Source organism: Colias croceus, chromosome 11 (assembly GCF_905220415.1).
Source record: "Colias croceus chromosome 11, ilColCroc2.1".
Taxonomy (NCBI): Eukaryota; Metazoa; Arthropoda; class Insecta; order Lepidoptera; family Pieridae; genus Colias; species Colias croceus.
This window is the reverse complement of record NC_059547.1, coordinates 6,747,882-6,768,822: the sequence shown is the minus strand read 5'-3', so window position 1 is coordinate 6,768,822 and position 20,941 is coordinate 6,747,882. Positions and strand designations below refer to the sequence as shown.

The 20,941-nt window shown below is 32.6% G+C and overlaps 2 protein-coding genes and 2 long non-coding RNA genes across 5 annotated transcripts in view; 2 read left to right on the top strand and 2 right to left on the bottom strand.

Moving 5' to 3' along the window:
- The first annotated feature begins 2,698 nt into the window (after positions 1–2,698).
- On the top strand, positions 2,699–3,376 carry LOC123695860. Its single transcript, XR_006751996.1, has 2 exons — positions 2,699–2,925; positions 3,311–3,376. It is a non-coding gene; the product is annotated as an uncharacterized LOC123695860 (long non-coding RNA).
- A 2,295-nt stretch (positions 3,377–5,671) lies between these two features.
- Positions 5,672–7,146, bottom strand: LOC123695530. Its single transcript, XR_006751946.1, has 3 exons — positions 6,934–7,146; positions 6,283–6,474; positions 5,672–5,821 (listed from the first exon to the last, which is right to left on the bottom strand). It is a non-coding gene; the product is annotated as an uncharacterized LOC123695530 (long non-coding RNA).
- A 1,557-nt stretch (positions 7,147–8,703) lies between these two features.
- Positions 8,704–17,038, top strand: LOC123695877 (RAD50-interacting protein 1). The gene is made up of 14 exons (XM_045641824.1): positions 8,704–8,985; positions 9,069–9,310; positions 9,585–9,740; positions 9,905–10,080; positions 10,307–10,521; positions 10,998–11,244; positions 11,607–11,784; positions 12,069–12,258; positions 12,695–12,827; positions 12,958–13,070; positions 13,393–13,559; positions 14,412–14,586; positions 14,852–14,979; positions 15,338–17,038. Exons 1-14 carry the CDS (start codon positions 8,842–8,844, stop codon positions 15,546–15,548), a joined length of 2,475 nt encoding a protein of 824 aa, XP_045497780.1. The 5' UTR covers positions 8,704–8,841; the 3' UTR covers positions 15,549–17,038.
- Positions 16,821–20,941, bottom strand: part of LOC123695878 (putative inorganic phosphate cotransporter) — a 26,572-nt gene continuing 22,451 nt past the window's right edge. For both annotated transcript variants that reach the window (XM_045641825.1, XM_045641826.1), the window contains exons 6-8: positions 20,015–20,231; positions 18,411–18,649; positions 16,821–18,056 (exon numbers count right to left, since the gene is read on the bottom strand). In XM_045641825.1, coding sequence (XP_045497781.1) covers positions 17,868–18,056; positions 18,411–18,649; positions 20,015–20,231 — 645 coding nt within the window. In that variant the 3' untranslated portion in view covers positions 16,821–17,867. The remainder of the gene's footprint in view (positions 18,057–18,410; positions 18,650–20,014; positions 20,232–20,941) is intronic.

Here is a 20,941-nt window from a genome sequence, read left to right as displayed (position 1 = left end):
ATCTCAGATCCTTAATTTTGTAGACACATCAGAAGTTAAAATATTGCAATTTGCTGATGACTTGCTTTTATATCCACTCAAGTGCGGGATGCCATTTTGCAAAAATCGGGTCATGTGCGGAACCGGCTCCCGGTGCCGCCGCAGTTGGGGTTTTTGGCGGTCCATTATTTTTTTAAAGTCGATTATCTCAGATTCCTTTAACAATAGCACATTTGCAAGTTTATATATTGATAGATAATAAAATACTCTATGCCTTGTCAAAACATGGTAATATTTAAATAAATAAAAAACAACTTGTAAGTCAAAGCAAATGTACCCTTGTAATTTTTGTTACATTTTGTCTGCTAATAAAAAATTAAAACAGCTGTTCAGTGAGATTTTAATATATATTGATCCTTTGTTACACTCTTCTTACGAGAAAATAAAAACATCATACCCTCCCATACATTTTTTTTACACATTCCCTGTTTATTTTTTTGTACAAAAAACTACCTACTCAATGTGTCATCAAAAGTGGGCCACTTAAATCATGTGGTTATGTTGTTATCTTGATTTATAGCTAGCCTGTTTTTTCCTTAACATGTCATATAAGTTAGAAAGAGGAAGGTTATTAGACCGTTTTATAAAGCGAACGCAAAACCAACGACTGTTGATCGACCGGGAGCCGGTCGCAACGCACATGCCCCTGAATGTGGATCGACCGGCTCCCGGTCGTCCCGCACTTGAGTGGATATTGTGAAAATCAAAATCTTAATATAGCTGTTGAAAATATGAATACAGCATTAAGACAATTGCATTATTATTATAGTTACATATTAAAACTTCAAATAAGTTCGGAAAAAAGCAATGTTCTTATTTTTAGTAAAGATCCTTTTGCACACTCTACTGTAAATATTAAATATAATAATGAAATCATTCCTAGTACCAATCAACATAAATTTCTAGGTGTAATACTAGATGATAAATTGAAATTTGATAAGCATATTAATTACATATGTCAGAATGCTATGAGGGGCATAAATATCTTAAGAAGCTTAGCAGGAACTTTTTGGGGATCTGATCCAAAAACATTGAGTATGCTATATAAAAGTATAGTCAGAAGTCATTTTGATTATAGTTCTTTAGCTTATATGAATGTTAGTAATACATTATTAAGAAAATTGGATGTGATACAAAATATGGGTCTGAGAATAATTAGTGGAGCCATGCGCACCACTCCTATTAATTCTATGGAAATTGAGAATTGCATACCTCCATTGTGTCTTCGACGATTACAGCTGGCTGAGAGATTTTGTTTGAAGGTGTTATCTTGTAATAATAATATTGTTCTAAATAATATCATTCATCCAATTCTACAGTCAGCTGGTACTCTCAACATCACGGCTAATACAATTATCTCAGGTAATTTGCCTGAAATTATAACAATAGTGAATTATGTAAAAAATCTAACACAAGATATGTACATTAGCAACAAATGGCCAATTTACAAATTCCCTTATGATACATTACTTAATTTTCTAGATATAAAGTGTGATTTAGATTCTGTTAATAACAAGTTTGAATTCAGACAATATATATCCAATAAAACTGATTTTTACATTGTATATACCGATGGCTCTAAGAGTGATTGTCATGTTAAGGCTGCATTTTATGACCCACAAATGAAAGTAACTAAATGTTTCAGAATGCCAAATAGTTGTAGTATTTTCACAGCAGAAAGTTGGGCCATTCTGGCTGCTTTGACATATGTAAAATGTAATGTAATTAATTTAAATATTTTGATAGTTTCAGATTCCAAAAGTGTGTTATCTGCTTTATGTAATTGCAATTTTGTATATAAACAGAATTATATTTTGTATAGGATTAAGGATTTATTACGAATTATTGGCAAACATATAGAATTTGTATGGGTTCCCTCACACAGTGGCATAACTGGTAACGAAATTGTAGACGAGGCAACACGTCAGGAGCATGATGAAGACCTGACAGGATCTTTCAAAGTTCCTTTCACGGATTATTATCATCACTTTAAAACTTTAATGAAAAATATGTGGCAAGATTACTGGGATTTGACCACAGAAAACAAAGGAAAATGGTATGCAAATTTACAGAGAAACTTACCAGCAACACCTTGGTATAATGATTTCAGATACACTAGTCGAAAGTTTATAACGATCATCAACCGTTTGCGGTTTGGGCATTGCTTGGTTCCAGCGCATCTTTATAGGATGAAAATAATTACAGAAAACATTTGTACCCATTGTTCCCAGGAAAATGCAGACATAAACCATATTATTTTACAGTGTCGAACGTTTGGTATTCAAAGATTGACACTTGTCAGTGAAATAAGTGATATCGCCCAAGAACATTCAATTAGTGTTCCCCGCCGGGTCGAAGATTTATTATCTAACAAAGATTATTTCATTCCATTATATAATTACATTGTTAATACTGTAGAGAAAATTTAATTTCTAATATTGTTTTGAGAAACGATCGAATATATATGTATAATTGTATTGTAAAATTAGTAAATAAGTTAAAATATTAATGTTAGTTCTGTACATATCTTATTATAATTATTTTATTATTTTTTAATGTATGTTTTTATATTATATTGAAATGTATATAACTTTAAGATTGCGACTGAAGGACTTGTATCCATGGTTATGAATAAATTATTAAAAAAAAAAAAAATGCAGCTGTCAAGTTGAATAAAAATTTGTTGTTTATTTGGTGAAGTTGAGATAAAATTGTTATTTTAAACAAGAAATTTACTCAAAAAAGGAGAAATCATGAAAAAGGTTAAACGTAGCGGTGTCCGTGATGCCATATATAAAGTTTTCATTCGGTGTTTCTCATAATTTCAAGCTGAAAAACGAGAAAAATATTTGGAAAACGTTTACAGACGTACAGCAGATTATACCGGTGAGATTCCATTTATTTTTGCTCAGTACTACGTAAAATAGAATATTCCATAAGTGACGAGTGTTTAATGTACGTATCTATGGCGATTATTACGTTTTTGAAATTTAATTTGAGGTTATTTGTATGTAAACAAAAACTAGTTTTTATAGTGCGACCAGCACAATTTGAGTCAAGAAGTTATATCCAATCCAACCAGCCTTAAATAGTATAGTGATAACTATTTTCATACAGCTATCTATGAATCCTTACTTGCTACTTACTAGAGTGGACGCAGGGATCCAAAGTGAGTCTTGGCCTCCGACATAAAAAAAAATAGTTTTAAGCTACTAAATAAATATGTTAAATGTACTATTTGATTTTATTCATCTTAATTCGTTTGTTATAGGGGTTTCTGAAAGCACAGTACGCAGGATAGTGGAGCAAGGGAGTAAAAATGAAGGAGAATATCTACTAAAAATAAATAAAAATATGTAGTTTTCAAATCACCTTGTTTTTTTTTACTTGACGGACCCAGAAGGAGCGTAATGTGTTTGAGCCTTAGGTTTGAGCTGTATGTATGTGTGTTTGTTTGTTCGTATGTTTGATTCTATTTGCGCCTCTGCAGTCTAAATGGCTTGACCGATTTCTATAAACTAATTCCAAATACATTTAAGTAAAATTTGACCTAGGTAGGTCATTTAAAATACTAATGTATTTTTGTCTTAAATTTACACGATGATGAATGAAACAACTTTAAATCGCGGTATTTATTACTTTTTATTTTTTTGATTTTTATTCTATAGTATCAAGATTGCTTGCGTCGCAGTATCAGTGTTGCTATATGAGCGACGGTGGCGCCCTCATTTTTTTGTCATCTCTTTTGTGTCGCACTGTACGTTCATATTCAGAACGAACTTCAGGTAACTTCGTGCCCTTTGACTCGGGCGCAAAAACCGACAACAAACGGAAGTCGGCCGAGGCAAGGTAAAGTTGGACGAAGTAAGCCGAAGTGCCTCTCTACATTATTCTATTCGTCTAACCTCGTTCAACTTCGCGAGTAGTGTGGAGGAGGCATAATACACTGGAGTTTGCACTATGAACGTTGACTTGTCACGGGAAGGTATGACCTTGAATGACGCCTGGTTGTTTTTTTGTCCCTTTCACACCTAACTTGGCAAGTTGCACCGAACTTGGCAATCTCCAGTGTATTAGATATAAGCTTCTTGGTCGTACTGAAAACGCGTTTTTACAAGGTTTTTACTGTTTTGTTATAATTATGTCTGTGGTTCTGTGACTGCAAACAAAGACGTTTAAATATACTAGACTGTGCGCAAATACCGGTCCGAGTGAGAAAGTTTTGACGTGACAACGTTTTATAATTCGATAACCGGCTGCACGCACGAAAAAACATGACTCATGCGGCGTTACCTCGCTCTGAGGCGTTCCATGTAAGGCTTGAAGTGCAAGCGAGAGCGCGGAACGAGCGACAAAGAAGCACAATCGGCTTTAAGACGTTGTCACGTTCAACTATCGCCAGTAAACCGACTACAGACAACCAATTTTTTTGTTCCAACTTTTATCTTTCTAACCTAGGTGGCTCAACAAAATACATGGTATATATCCAGTACATAATAATATTATATTGTTGATGATACTGCTTAATTTAATGTATGTAAATATAAACTAAAACATAGTGTACATAACATAATATTGTACCGTAGAAGTGTAAATACCGTGAGTTATACTTTTCATTCATAGCTGAATAATACAATTTTTATCGTAGCTTTATCTCTTACGTGCTTGAAGATTTTACTTTTAAGTCTTGAATTTAAATATTATATTTTACTAATATATCATTAGTGGGATGGTGCAAAGTCACACAAAATTCATGGTCACCCTACTACCATTTCTAGTTCTCTATCTACTATTTCTAGTGACCCAATGAATAAGGAATCACATGGAAGTGACATACCTACAAAAAAAGTGTGGCCGGCGCCATATTGAATGGAACAAAACATGGCGGTGTTTAGTGCCGAGAATATATCGATAAACATTAATATGTTTATCGATATAAAAATAATCTTTAATATAAAAATGAATCGCAAATTGTGTTGGTAAGCGCATAACTCGAGAACAACTGAACCGATTTCGTTAATTCTTTTTTTATTACATTTCTTGAAGTACGAGGATGGTTCTTATGGAGAGAAAACGTAAAAATGTACCACGGGCGAAGCCGGGGCGGACCGCTAGTATTTATATATACATATTTTTTGAAGTTATACTTCTTTTGGCGCGATGGAGAAAAATAATGAGAATGAAGTATGACGATGAGTGCTCGTGACGGTAACACCTAAACAGGGTTACTTGTAAAACACCAGCAACCTCGCAGGACAAGATAGCTAACCCTGTATAATTTAATAAATCCAGTTCAATTTTGACTTGGATATTGGAATGTAGTATTAACGGAAGCATGCCAGTAAAGAGCAAATGTGGTACAGGAATGCGGTATAAAATCTGTTGCATGCATTTTGCTGCTATGGTATTACAGCCATGCGAGATGGCGCATGCTCCGGAAAAACAGAATAATTTAGTATTCGATTGTTTTATTAAATTACTAGCGGTCCCGGTGAACTTCGTACCACCCAGTCAGTGAATGTGCTGTTTGTTACCTTTTAGCTGAACTAATTTCAGTTTTGAGGAATGTAATATAATGATACAAAATAAATACTAATATAGGTATATAATAGTTTTTTTATTACGATGAACAACACAATATACAGTAGGTAATAGAAAAAAAAAAACAATAATTACTTAATAACAGAGAAAATTATAGAACTAAACTATTTCGTGCAGCCTGTGATGCACTCGGATTCACTCTGTTCATTTTTGAGTTCGGGATTTGAGGCTCAACCGGTACCTGGAAATGAAATGTCACAGTTTACATTAACTAACATTGTTCACTTTACATTTTAACTAACATGCAATACATTTTAATTAAAAGGGCAATGCTGACGCGACGGTTTGAAATTAATATTAACATTAGGGCTTGCAATAGCGGAATTTAAATTTATATTTTTGGTTTTATTTTATGGCATTCAAATGCTTTATAAATATAAATTTATAAAGAATAGAAAAATAAATTAAAACACCCCATGTATTTAAAGTAAATTTCACTTTCCCTCAGTCAATAACATTTCAACAACCAAATATCACCCAAGTTTGTACTCAAAAAATCATATAAGTAAAACCATCTCAGTTTGTTCACAGGCCCTCTTCAAAATAGGAGAAACGTTAGAATATAAATGACAGCCCTAAATCTAAATAAAAAGACCAAAAGTAAATTGGAAGACATCACGTGTCTACAGATAAAAACCTCACCCTGTGTGAATGCAGCGGCAAACATACTGGTATAGCATCATCGTGCAGACTAATCACATCCATTGTTCTATTGAAAGCACTTTCGGGGAAATGTAGGGAACATACTATGATATATCCTTTACATTTGGCTTGATATTTTCAGTTTCAATTGCTTCTAACCATTTTCCTTTTCTATTTTCACTTCTTGGTAACCTATAAAAAATGAATTTTTAGGTTATTATAATTTTAGTCCTGACCTGACTTATTTATAAATACATTTTTAAAGTACTATAAAAGCGACTAATCTTAATCTTACTTAAGTTAAAATTCATATTAGGTAAATTTAAGTGTTTTATTTTTCCTTCTGCTGCTCTTGGCAAAATTAATTTGTTAATTTGGAAGTGTATTCACCAAAGCAACTATTCTTAAGATTAATGACACAGCCTTGGGAGACGCACGTCTTCATCGAACATTTTGCTAATGTCGATATTATAAGCCATCACTAGCACCCAAATTCATTATTTTACTAGAACGAAAATATACAAAATAAAGCTATATTTGGTAACAATTTTGCACTGAACATAGTCTTTGAATACTCCTCAATTCAATATACATGAAAATAACTAAATCAGCAAAGAAATAACTAATATTTCAGTCAAAACGTATACATACCGGTGCAAAGACAAACTTTTCTGGTTTTCATTCTTTCCGGAGCCACATCCCACAATACTGCGCTTTGGCATTATGCCACTATTTGTCCTTGACCACTCTATATGTTTTAGACACAAATGTTTGTCACAATCACAAAAATATTCAATATTTTTCAATGTTTACTACGGAGCAATGACAGAGCATGTACATCGTAATAACGAGAACATAAAATGGCGACCGGCCACAGTAGGTATAATTGCTCTTAGGTATTTGAGCTAACTTCAAATGTCAAGCGGTATAGAATTAGCACTGACTGACGTAGGTATAGCGATATTTTTTCACATATCAGAATATTCATTAGTTAGAAAGAGACAGTATTAGTTTTATTATTTCGGTATCGAAATGCATGATATTTGTATAATCAGTTGTTTGTATAGAACAATATGCCCTGTCCATAGGATTCCTTAGTCATTGTAGTGACCTGAATTATCTGTGTGTGTGACAACTGACAGTGACAGTGATTGATGACTGATGTCGACTAAGAGCAATAAAACTGTCGATGTGTCTTTACAAGGTCTTTAGCTTAGAGTATATATACTATCTATAGAGTGCGAACAACCAAGTGGGAACAGTAGGCACAGGTGGGAACAACACGACGTTCCTGCCGCGAGCGCTCGCAGTCGTGGTTGAGTGCTCACGAAGTGCGTTGCTCTGGATTTTTTTTCATATTACGAATAAACATGGTGAAATGTGCTGTTCTATCTTGCAAAAACGATACTAGAAAATACACAAAATTGAAATCCACTATCACATTCCATCAGTAAGTCGATTGTTATACTTATTTTTATGAAAATAAATCTAGCATCGCGGGGGTGAAGGGTAGGTGAGAGGCGGACACGCGCAGGCTTGCTCGCGCGCCTCACTGCCGCCACGTGATCGTAGTGATGTGACCTGACCAACGCTGTACTCGATATAAAGTTTACTAGAAGAACTATATTTTAACAAATTATTTATTTAACTTAAAATTTAAAACTCTTTTAAAAATGTATTATAAATATATTTGTGGTGTGTTTTGTATGATACACTTTCTAATATTATGAATGCGAATGTAAATGTAAAGTATGTAATGTTACGATATATTTTCTGAACCGCTAAATTGATTTTGAAGATTTTGATAGTAGAATGGATAAAATTAAATAAAAAAATTATTAATATTATTTATTATATTATCATTTTAAATTATTAATTATTTCTTAATATTTTTTACCATTTTTAAAACATTATTATTATGGTTTGATTTATTATTAAAGAAATAGCACTAAACCTGATCTTTTATTTTATTAACTTTATTATTTAAAAAGTACTCACGTTTTTCTGATATTCCAATTAAACATATTTTTTTAAAGTACTTATAATTAATACAAGAAAATTTCATATATAATATTTAATATTCAAATGGAATAAACAAACTTTATTCAGTTGGTAGACAAATTTAAAATTACATATTTATACTTTATTCGTATATTTTTCCTATAATAACTTATTGAACATAAAATTTACTTATGATACATATTTATTTACATAACTTATCGACAGTTCAACACGCAATTGATACCTACCCATCCCTATTTGTCACACACACATCTATATAGTATCTATAGCTCATCTGCCTACGATGCGCAATAAGCAATTTGTGTAATACACTCGCTCTATACTATTGTAATATATACTCTAAGGTCTTTAGTCTTTACCATAGAGTAATATAATATATACGGTCTTTACTCTTTAATCAATATTGTCAAAATAAACAAAATTGAATTTGATAGTGCCAATAAAATTAAAAAAACAATTTAATTAATCTGGAATTGTCCCATAATATATATCGCGAGTAGATGAATTAACATGATAATAGATTTATAAATAATCAAAATGAAATCGAATCTTAAAGAAGAACTGAAAAAAGAAATAATACAGGAATTAAATCTGAAACTTGGGGGAGACATCAATAATTTACAAGCGGCATATGAGTTGGAAAATGACTTAGTTGAAAGGAGGGACCGTCTTGAAAGCTCAGTAAGTAAATAAAATTTTTCCAAATCCTTTTTGACTCAAATGAATATAAATATACATATAATTTCATTTATGGGTATGTTTAGCTTAATGCCGCAAACGATGAAGGTTCTACAAAGCTGTCGTCAGCTATTACCAAAGCAGAGCTCAATTCAAAGCAAATTAATAATTTGAAAATAAAAAGTGAAGAATTTAAGAAAAGAGCTGAAGAATTTCTCAATAAAACACAACCTATGATGAAAGAATTAGACAAAAGGTTTACAGCAATTGGAAAATTAGAAAAGGTGTTAGATTATCTCAAATCTTATGCCAAAATTCAAGATCTAAGGTAATAAACATACATTATTAATTATTATATATTCTGCATATATTCATAAATACATCATTATAAGATAATCTGCATTATTTGCTTTTACATTTCTTCATTCTTAAAGGTCATAATTATAGAAATAGACAAACAAGACCTTACCATTCTAGTCTAATACTAAAATCTTCCTCTTGAATCACCTTATCTATTTAAAAAAACTGCATCTAAATCTGTTGTGTAGCAGGAAGCGACTTTGCTTTATATTATGTAGTAATTTTATGGGCCAAACTTACAGTCAACAGATGAAAAGTTGTAAAGATGATGAGCAACTGGTGCTAATGTATAGTGAAATGAAGAAATTGTGTCTGCAGTACAAGAATTCGCACCAGGCCACTTATGCCAAGGAATATACTCATTACTGGCACAATATTTTAAAAGAGAACTTGACAAAGTAAGTAATAATAAATAGTATTAATACTTAAATTATTAAATATCTGTACATCCTTTTTATACTTATATATTATATAAAAATTTATTTGAATGAGTAAAGTGTAAAAATCAAAATTACAAACTAAACCATAACCATATTTATCTAGCCTAAGTATTTTTTTTCAGGCATTATGATGATGTTTTAAAACAATTGAAGTGGCCATTCACAACGGGTGCTGAAAACTCGCCTGTACCAAAAGAAGTTATGAATAAATTTAAAAATTTAACTAAAAATCTATTTCTAATTCAAGAACCTGAGGATTTAATGGCCAAAGTGACTGTTACTGGAGATTTTTCTGCAGGTAAATTAGATGGATTATAATCATTTTGCGAATTGACATAAAATGTTATTAACTATTTAATTTTGGCAACATTATTGATATTATTGTGTAGTTTTTAAATAAATTTAGGCTTCACTTGTTGCTACTACTTTCATTCTGATTATATGATGTCTTCAATCCGTTCATAACTCAAAGTGCACTCAAATAACTTATAAATAATTATTAAATATATAACTATTTATTTCAGTTCAAGATCCCTGCCTACCAATAAGAGTCCTTCTCCGGCCTTTAAAGAAGCGATTCACGTTCCACTTTACTGGGACACGACAAACTGCAAGGATTGATAGGCCAGAGTGGTTCCTTACTCAAACATTGACTTGGATTAAAGATCATCAGGGCTTTATAAAGAACAATGTACAGCCGATAGCTGATAAACTAGAATTGAAGAATGTTAATGCTGTTGTGAGTGACAATAATAATACCAATTTTAGATATAATTCTAATATCTCAAAAAATTATAATAATGCACATCAAAACCTTCTCTATCTGCCTTAGCATTTGTTTCATATTTTTTGATAACTAATTTCAAATTATTTACGCATGACTGATATATAATAATCTGTATTCAAGCAGACTAAAGATGATGTTTACTGTTAAAATCACTTGTAATTGGCTAAAATCACTACATAGTATAAAACAAAGTCGCTTTTTCTGTCCCTATGTCCCTTTGTATGCTTAAATCTTTAAAACTACGGAACGGATTTTCATGCGGCTTTTTTTAATACATAGAGTGATTCAATAGGAAGGTTTTTTTAGGAAAATTAGTGTATAATTTATTGGGTTTAAAACAAAGCGGGCGAAGCCGCGGGCGGTAAGCTAGTAACGGATATAATATTAATTTATGAACTTTATACATCAAAATATCTTTATACGTACAGGATGAATTCAATGAAGGCTTAGTTGCATTAGCTGCTGAGAGGCTACACACTGTACTAGCACTCTACCATACTCAAGCCGCTAAAGGAGATATTGTTGATGTGGACGCAGCATTTGCTCATGCCGTGGATGAAACTTTGGGTTTTCATAAAGAACTATCGGAGATCACAGGATTTGAGTCAAACAGTGTATTATCGGTATTGACTAAAGCTGAAACATTTGTGCGATGGTTGGCTGTTGAGAAGAAATGTAAGTGTATAATTTTTTTCAGTTTTTAAGTTATCCTAATAAATATATAATATTTTTAAAGACAGCCTTTTCGAATAAGAGAAAAATTAAATATTAATTTATCTTTAGCTTTGTCAGAATAGAGTAGAAGAAAAAAATTTTTTTTATAAGATCCAGTTCTCTGAAAATTTTAAATAGTTCCTAATGCCTTGATCACAGTTGTTACATTTCCAGTAAAACAAATTAACATTGCTTAAACTCTCAAAATACTGCTGTAAATAATCCAATTCAATGTGCCATTATTTTTCTAAAAACAAAACTTTTAACATTACCGCATGTAAAAACAAATTCGGAAATAAATACATATTGAATTATAATTGCAGATGCTCTAACAAAAATGGATGAAATGCTAGACACTGAGCAATGGATAGAACCGGTAGCGGCTGGTGTAGGTGCGGCGGTCGGTTCGCTTGTTTGGGTGCCACGGGGTTCTGATTGGTTCATATCCTTGTTGAAGACTATTGAGGATAGATATGCTACTCTACCGCAGCCGGGACATCGGTAAGTTAACAAAAGATGGAAATTATACTATTATTACAATTGACAATAAAGTAACAGTTATAATAAAACTATGTAGCTGTTCCGCGCAAGTTTAACCGCAGGCAACATATAACATATTCTTATATTATATTATTCTTTCCAAATCCATTCATCGGTCTACTTGTGTAGCATAACAAATATTTTTACTTTCTTACAAACTATTGTGTTTCCGCGCAAACGTACGACATAGATAGTATTTTATACCTACAAACAATTTCTTATTAAATGGCCATATATTATTCTAGCATACAGTTCCTGGAGCTACAACTGGAACTAATAGAAGAGTGGCGTGTACGTCTCACACAAATAATGAGTGCAGCAGCTGACAATCTAACGTCGGATTGCTTCTTGGTGGCTGGACCACACCCCCTCACCGCTATCATAAACGCGGCTCAACATTGCAGGACTGTGCTATTGCAGTGGGAGCATTCCTTGGTAAGTATTATAGAAGTAGAAGAATTTAAGAAGAAAAAGAAGTACAAAAAGGTCTTGTACAAGATATATCATGGAAAATGTGCTGAAGAACTGCACAGCTTGGTGCCGGTTTTTCCTATTTACCATCGCGTGACTCGACGCCAACTGACCTTCAAACCTTCTGTTTCAAATAAAGTTTCTTAATTTTTTAGTTTAATGTTCTTTAACTTATTACTAATCGGATATAATTTACTCATAGGCTTTGATATTAATTTGCCAATAATTACATTGATGTATAAAAAACAACTAGAGTCACAATCACGTTCAAAAATTGTCTGAAGCAAAACTCTGCCTACGCCCTTATTAGCAAGTGTTTTCTACTGACCGATACGATTGAAATTGAACATTACTGTCATCAATACTACATCAATACTATGAAATAAATGTACATTTTCAGCACTACCTCCAACTCTACTACTACAAGCGGCAGTTCCAGCAGTTCACGCAGCAGCAGCACGCCAATGATGAAGGTGACTCCATCACCTCGGATGATGAATACGATGAAGAAAATTATGGGGACTATAGATATGGTGAGTATTTTATTAAAAAAAAATGTGAACTGCTGTAGTCCATATTCCAAATGATTGGCTAAAATAAATATTAAAATGAATATTATTGAAATGTATTAATTTGTGTCACTTTTTTGTTTATATGTTTAAGATGGTGAAAATGATGGTGTTATGTGCTTAGAAGAGGTTGAAACAAGTGCCAAAGATATGGCCATAAAGGAAGTTATCAAAAGACATTCGATCATCGATGCGAATGGATATGATGTGAGTGAAATCATTATTTAATGCTAAAAAAAAAGAAAAATACCGCCAACTAATAAAAACTACTATAAATATTTTCATTTTTTTTCTCGACAATTATGTCAAATGATGCTTTCATTATTTTATATCTTCATCTCTATCTCGTTTAAAGGCAACTTCCTCACAACAACTTAATATTTGATAATTTTATTTGTATGATTCAATTTCGTGTCTTAATTTTTTTTTTAATAACATGCACTCAATTCTCTAGCCACTTTTATTCAATTTTGAAATTAATCAAAATACTTAACTACAATCTTAATTTCATTTCTTTATTTGATTTCAGACGACGCCAATAGCGAACCCCGCAGTAACATTTGATGAGAATGACGTTGGCGTGTTTGGTGACGCACCAGCACTATTGTTGCATCTGCGACAAGCTTCACTCGCGTCGCTCATACATTTTATGATCCTCGAGTTTAGAGCCGACATCCACAGTTATAAGAAGCAGAAGTAAGAATTATATTTATAGAGTTAAGTTTTAAGTGAAAGTTAATTGTAAGTATCTTTCTTTTTAATTTATAAAATTAATGGCAATTTATACTGAAATCCAGTGAAAACAATTAGATGACGCAGTCGTGTTTGATGACGCACCAGCACTATTGTTACATCTGCGACAAGCTTCACTCGCGTCGCTTATACATTTCATGATCCTCGAGTTTAGAGCCGACATCCACAGTTATAAGAAGCAGAAGTAAGAATTTCTTAAAATGTAGAAATTCTTGATAAAGTATTTCTATTCTGATAGGAAATTTGACAGTATATAATAAGTTTAGTGCTAGTCGGACTTGCGACACTAAGGGTTCCTTACAAAATAAGATGCACCAAAAATAGAATGGCTCTCTGTCCAATTTCTGACCGTACATATAGATTATAGACGATGAGGCGGAAAGCTAAGTATAAGGAATAGGGTTCCGATTATCCTTTCGCTACGGAACACTATAAATGACACAAATATAAATAAATACTCTCCTAACAAAAATAAGATTTTTTTTTTGGTATCATTACTTGTTTTTACAAACATTCCCCTCCCTGTATTACTACACAGTACTGTGTGGCTAGTGTGAGTTTTCATCGAGTACGAAACGTTACTATCGCGTCTGCGTCACAGCGAAATTTGTATGGGGAATCAAAGCTTACCCATACGTCCGCTAGGGGCGCTGTTCGATTTCCCATACTAATTCGGCTGTGACGCAGACGCGATAGTAACGTTTCGTACTCGATCAAACTCACACTAGGGGTACTGAACGATTAGTATATGTTTCTAAACCATTATTCATTAATAAGAAATATTACATTTGTCAGATGGCACGCAATGCTAACAGTAGAAGACCGAGCTCTCTCGATGTCGGGTGCTCTGTGCCGGCCGCTGTCTACTCTGTGCACGCGGCTAGTTACAGTCTCTGAAACATTAGCGCCGTCTATAGCACATTTCCTGAAAACTGAGTTGGGTCTGCAAGTTGATGAGTGTTTATTTAAAGTAAGTATTTTTATTCTTTAATTATTTGAAATTTTTTGAAAAAAATACTTATCTGGTTCGGAATTCTATTATATTGTGTGGAATTAACTTTTATTGTTATTTTACAGGTTAAGTTGTTCCGTCAAATTTATAGCATTTATAGTTAAGACGTGACTTTGTTTCCAAGACCCACTATTTTTTTAACTATGCACATAAATATAAGGATATTTTACAGATATATTTATTTTATTTTAAGATATTTCATTGATTAATTACCCGTTCACAGGACGTGGTATTGAACAACTGGTTCAACACGGGCGGCACGTTGCAGTTCACGCACGACGTGACACGGAATATCATACCGGCTTTCTCTTGTGTGGGAGATAAGCCTGTTGATAATAATCCTGTGCCGAGGTTAGTTATTTGATTAATTATGATATAAAATAACATATTCAGATTATGGTATTTTTTTATAAACATTTAATTCAAATTTTTAGGCAAGCATGAAGCAGCATACAGGTTCAAGAAATATATCCGGCCTGTATTGTCAATTTTATTTGGATATTTCATTTAGAATAACCTTACTATAATTTAAATTACAACTTATGGTACTATTGGAACCATTCGAATAGTAATAATGACAAAATATTTATTTGAATTGAGCAACTAGAATATTTTTTAACCAACGCTCCTTATAAAAGCATCCGTAACCTAAGTTTCTAATTTAAAATTTACTAAAATTTTCTCTAATTAGAAAAATTTTAATTAACAGACTAGCCGAATCCTGCACGCTACTAAACTTGGACTACGACGACGCTCGTCGCATACGCACTGGTCTAGCTAAGAACGACCCTGACGTCATTACATCCATCATGGCGATGGGCGTAGTGACTGTAACAACACACGAAGCTTTGCAAATCCTCAACCAGAGGACTGACTTGGCAGATGCGTCAACACCCACTTCGGTTATGGAACTGTTCTAAAGCAGAGAAATTACATATGGCCAAGTCAGTTGATCTTTCTTTTCTCTTTAGTTCTGGATAAACACGATTGACAATTTTGTCAAGATTTGCAAATCCTTAACCAGGGGACTGACTTGGCTGATTTTTCATCACCCAATGTCACTATCATTTACGCCTTTAGTACACCTACGCATTCGTATGCGGCAGCGAATCTCTGCGAAACTACTGCGTAGCGAAATATCTGCGGAACGTTAGTAAACAGCAATGTTTTCGCAACTTTTTCGCAATGCGTCTGTGTAATGGCCATTTCGCAGTTCCTTGCGAAACAATACTGACAAGGACGCAACTATTTCATCTATCTATGTGCTAGAGTGAGACATATCATAAGCGAAATCCTGCCACACTACTGACAGTTTTTTCGTTGCTTCGCTGCCGCACGCGAATACGTAGGTGTACTAACGCCCTTAGTTATTATACTGTTGTAAGGCATGGGGTATTATTTGAATACGAAAATGGTACTTATATTACAAGAAATAAGGTTTTATGGCAAAGAAGTATTAAACTATTAAGCCAAATGTAAGCGAGCGCCCATCATACAATGAGAGGTCTTCATATAAATAATTTTATTGTAATTCATAGTTGTTTTTATTTATATTTTGTACATATTTTTATTTGTAATTATATAAATAGCTGGTGTTTGCTTTCTTGCTATTTTAGCATATATATATTATTTATTTATACGTGGATCATAAATTAGAAGGCAAATGTCTTTGTTTCCACTGTAATTTATTATTTCGAAAAAATGCCAGATGCCAAAGGAATATGTTGGATTTTGGTCAGTTAAAATATTTATATGATAATCTGTTATCGAACTTAAGGAATACTGGGTTATTTGTATAACGACGCATTTACATCAAACGAACATAGAGCTACTGCAAGAGCATTATTTTGTGATCTTTTAGTGTAAACAAAAATTGGTATTCAGTGTTGTTCAGTATAAGAACATTTCATAGAATTTTTTCGAATTCACTAAGAACAACGAAATAATGCTCTACGCCTGTTTACCTATACTAAAATGGGGTAGGTACCGTGAGGTTAATAATAATCTAATGAGCATTCGCTCGTTTGATGTAGATTCACCGTTATATGCGTTCTGGAATTATTTCGATGTATTAGCCAATTTTTTATGTCCTGTATTATTTATTATTATTTAGTTGCTGGTTAAGTATTGCTATTTTAAAAATTTTAATTTTCATAAATGTTAGTGGATGAGGTGAGAATAAAACATATTGGTAAGATTTATTAAAACATTTTTAATGTTCATAAATTATAATGTATTCAGAAATGTCTCTGTATATTTATGTTCTTTAAATATTTAGCTATAGTATTTGTCAGTGTTTACATAAATAGTAAAAATAATATTATTCACAAAATACAGATCTTCAATGGCACAAATGCACTCAGATTAAGTATAGTTTGTGTACATATCTAAATAAAATTTGTTCACAGCCTTTCCTTGTTTTATTTCTGATAAACGTGAACAAAATTAATGAATATTTTAGCAACATATTATAGGAAAAGTTGCATTTACAGGAAGTAGTCTTAATAATTATGATCTAAATAAATTCAATTATTCTAGCTTCGCAAACCAGTATAGATTAATTATTGAATAGTTGTAAATTTATTGTGCTGACAATAATGTTTGTATTAGCATATTTAACAGGAGTTCTAGGCGAAGCATTTATCATAATTTAACATCATCGTAAAAACACGAATTAAACTTATCAAAAAGACTATAATACATCAACGTTATAGATAAATTACAAATATATACATAGGTATATAGTCAACTTTTTCATATTGAACATTAATTTGTTCAACCTTAAAATAATATTAGCAAAGCCAAGTTACACTGACTTTTAACATATAACTATACACAAACAACATTCAAAGCCTTATGTAATACTATTTACAGCCTTAAATATGAATTGCAATTGTAACAAATTGTAAAAAGTTATAGAAAAAATAAATTATTTCACTAATCTATTAACTAGGTGTCGAGAATTATTTATGACGCAACCATGTTTATAGCCTCATCAAAAATCTATAGTTTTTTTTTTAAATCTGCCTTCAATGCCCATAATTCAATAAAGACAATTATAAAATGACAAAATCACTAAATGGGACATCCAAATCTTACAATACAATCCAATTCCTATCATAAATATTACACTAATATTATCACATAGCACTGGCTGTGGATTCAGAGAATCGCCAATTTCAATACTTGTTTTGTACTTGACACTTATTTGAGTCTCAACCACATAAACTTATAGTTTATTATAACTTAATCTCATTCGTGGATGCTGTACCCGCTTCGACCTTGTTGACCTGTTGTTTCTTCGTGTCTTGCGACGAACTATTCCACCATTGCTCATCACCAGACGCCCACGCAACAAACACTAAGTTGGTGACGATAAATACCGCTAAAGTTATCCAGAACACTAAACGCCATTGGATTAGGGTGCTCTGTGAACAAAGAAACAACAATGATACAGGGAATCTTATAAATGGAAAATTACAATTCACGTTAATAAGTCATCTTTTTTTTTAAATAACATGAAAATAACTAAATTTCTACTAGTCTAGAGTTATGCAAAATCGCAACCAAGGATCCTGTAAACTGTTAAAAATCTAGCAGATAATATTGAAATACTTGTTAACTAGTACCTAGATATCTTACAATTAAATTTACAATCTAGCTAATAGTAGGAAATAATCTGATGAACTTCTGCCACTATAGGTACCTACCTACGTATCTTATCTATTATAGGTACGGTATCTTTAGGTATTAAAAATTAAAATGCGTTTTATTCTACTTACATCAGGTGTTAGCAAGCCAACCAGGAACGGTGCTATGATGCCAGTTATCGCTCCTATGCCATTCACAATCGCCATGATTGTACCCGCGTAATTGCTGCTAAGGTCCAACGCATTAACTTTCATCCCTGGATAGAAGGCTCCCATCAACCCCATGGATGCCGTGAAAAGAATGACCACTGTTTCGGTATCGCAACCGGAGTACGAAGCTAGGATCATACAAATTCCAGGACCGACGGATGCTGAAATAAAAATGTTCAAAAATAAATACCTATTGCAAACAGTCAAACATGGAGGCAAAATGAACAGAAATAGTTTAATCGACAAAGCTCTTGTGTTATCGTCAATATACGGGAAATTGTTATTGCAAAGCAGCTGGGTGGTCAAAGCCGAAAAGACAGAGATAGAATTCAGAAGTAAAATATTTCTAGTTATCCGGGGTTGCTTCGTACGTAGTGCTCGTAAATTCATATTAAAAAATAATTCCCATTAGAGATAGAGACCGTTTATAAAACCATTTGTTACGTTCAAGATCTAAAGGACCAACTACTATTAAATTAATGTAACTCATGGCTGTGTTCTAAATCAGTCAGTCAAATCGCATGAAATCAACCTTGTGGGGATAATGAATTATTGCATCTGCCGGAACACATCAAGAGTAAGGTGTTATGACACGCTTTCCCCTTGTGATTAGTATTCCCTGGACATTTGCGGATCTTAAGCATTGCATCGTATGCAATTATAGGAAAAAATTATTAATTTAATTACAATGCGAAGATGCAACTCAATGAAGATTGTGGACATTGAAGAACTTTAAAAGAAAGATAGGTACCTACCATGTTGCGAATAAGATAAATTTCTTGAAAATTCTCTTATTTTTATTTAAAAAATGTTTTAAAGTAAATAAGAAGAATCTTATCTACTGCATAAGCAAATTTCGTATCGATGACTAATTAATATAATATGTTTGGAGTTTGGATTATTTTTATGTTTTACGTAAAAATGTAGGCTCACAGGCTCATTCGAATCAATCATCGACTTACAAGATATGTCTATAATAATTAATAGGTTCCCGGAAAATTATTATTATTATTAACATACCCATTTTAAAAGTTGTTTGAGCTTAATCAACAAGTAGTTCGCCTCAATAAAGGAATTTTAATGTACATTTTATTTACATTCGTTTGCGTCATACTAAGTATTTACTTAGGATTTTGTATTGATAAAATTTGGAAGTAAGTATTTGCTCATTGTAAAGTTCGACTCGACTGTTAAATTAAAAAAAAATGTTATGCTAACATTTGCGGAATAAAATACCTATTTCGTTAAACATTTATCCAAATCTACTTACTTCTCAGTTATCAACAAAGACATACTAAAAATATAATATACTAGCTGTGCCGCGCGGTTTCACCCACGTGGCTCCGCTCCTGTTGGTCTTAGCGTGATAATATATAGCCTATATTACTATTGGATAATGTAGCTTTCAAATGGTGAAAGAATTTTTAAAATCGGTCCAGTAGTTTATGAGCCTATTCATTACAATCAATCAAACAAACAAACAAAGTTTTCCTCTTTATAATAATTAGTGTAGACAAACTGCTTACCGATAGTGGTAAAAGTCTTCCTAGCGTTCGTAACAGTGAGCCATTGCTTCTTGACCATCTTGTCACACATCCACCCAAAGATGATGGAACTTATCCACATGACCAAGTACGGTAAAGCAGCCAATGTACCAGTCCTGTGAATATCGAACTTCAATACTCCAGTCATGTATTTCGGAAGGTCTGTTACCATTGTGAAGTAGCCGTAATCGTGCCCAATCTGAAAATAAAATTTAGTTAAATGACGCACTCGCAGTCAATTTAATTGTTCTAATCACTACGTTTAATACGTAAAACCTTTCTATCTGTCTGTCCTTAAGAATGCTTAAATTTTTAAAGTACGCAAAGGCTTTTGATGAAGTTTTATGTAATAGATAGAGTCAAGAGGAAAATTTTAGTAAATAATTTCTTAAGTTTTAATTAATAATGCGGAAGTCGCGATCGAAGAGCTAGTCTATAAAAATCTCGAATGCAAATATTCTGGAATTCAGGAAATAAATCAAACTAGACGTACAATATAGGCCTTTTAACAATAGTCACGGTTGAACGAGGAAGTGATTGAAATACCAAGTTAATTGAAATTAAACGTTGATTCGACGAAAATAGATTGATCAGAATAGAAAAATCATTGCATGAATATTTCTTTGTGATTTTGCAGTCACTTGAATGATATGGCATGTGAAATATAATCAAAAATTTGGTTGGTTCCTATACTAGTCACTAGGTAGACCGTACCTACAGTCAGAAATAATAAGGCACTCGAAGCTGCTTCTTCTTATTCTTCAAGATCACAAAGGTAATGAGAATAAACAAATTGTATACTGTCTTGTAATTTAACTAATTTTAATTTCCAAAAAACTGCTGATTTCCTGCAGAAAATTTATTTTCTTAACAGCAGATCTCGTCGTAATTATGGAATAATTATTCCAT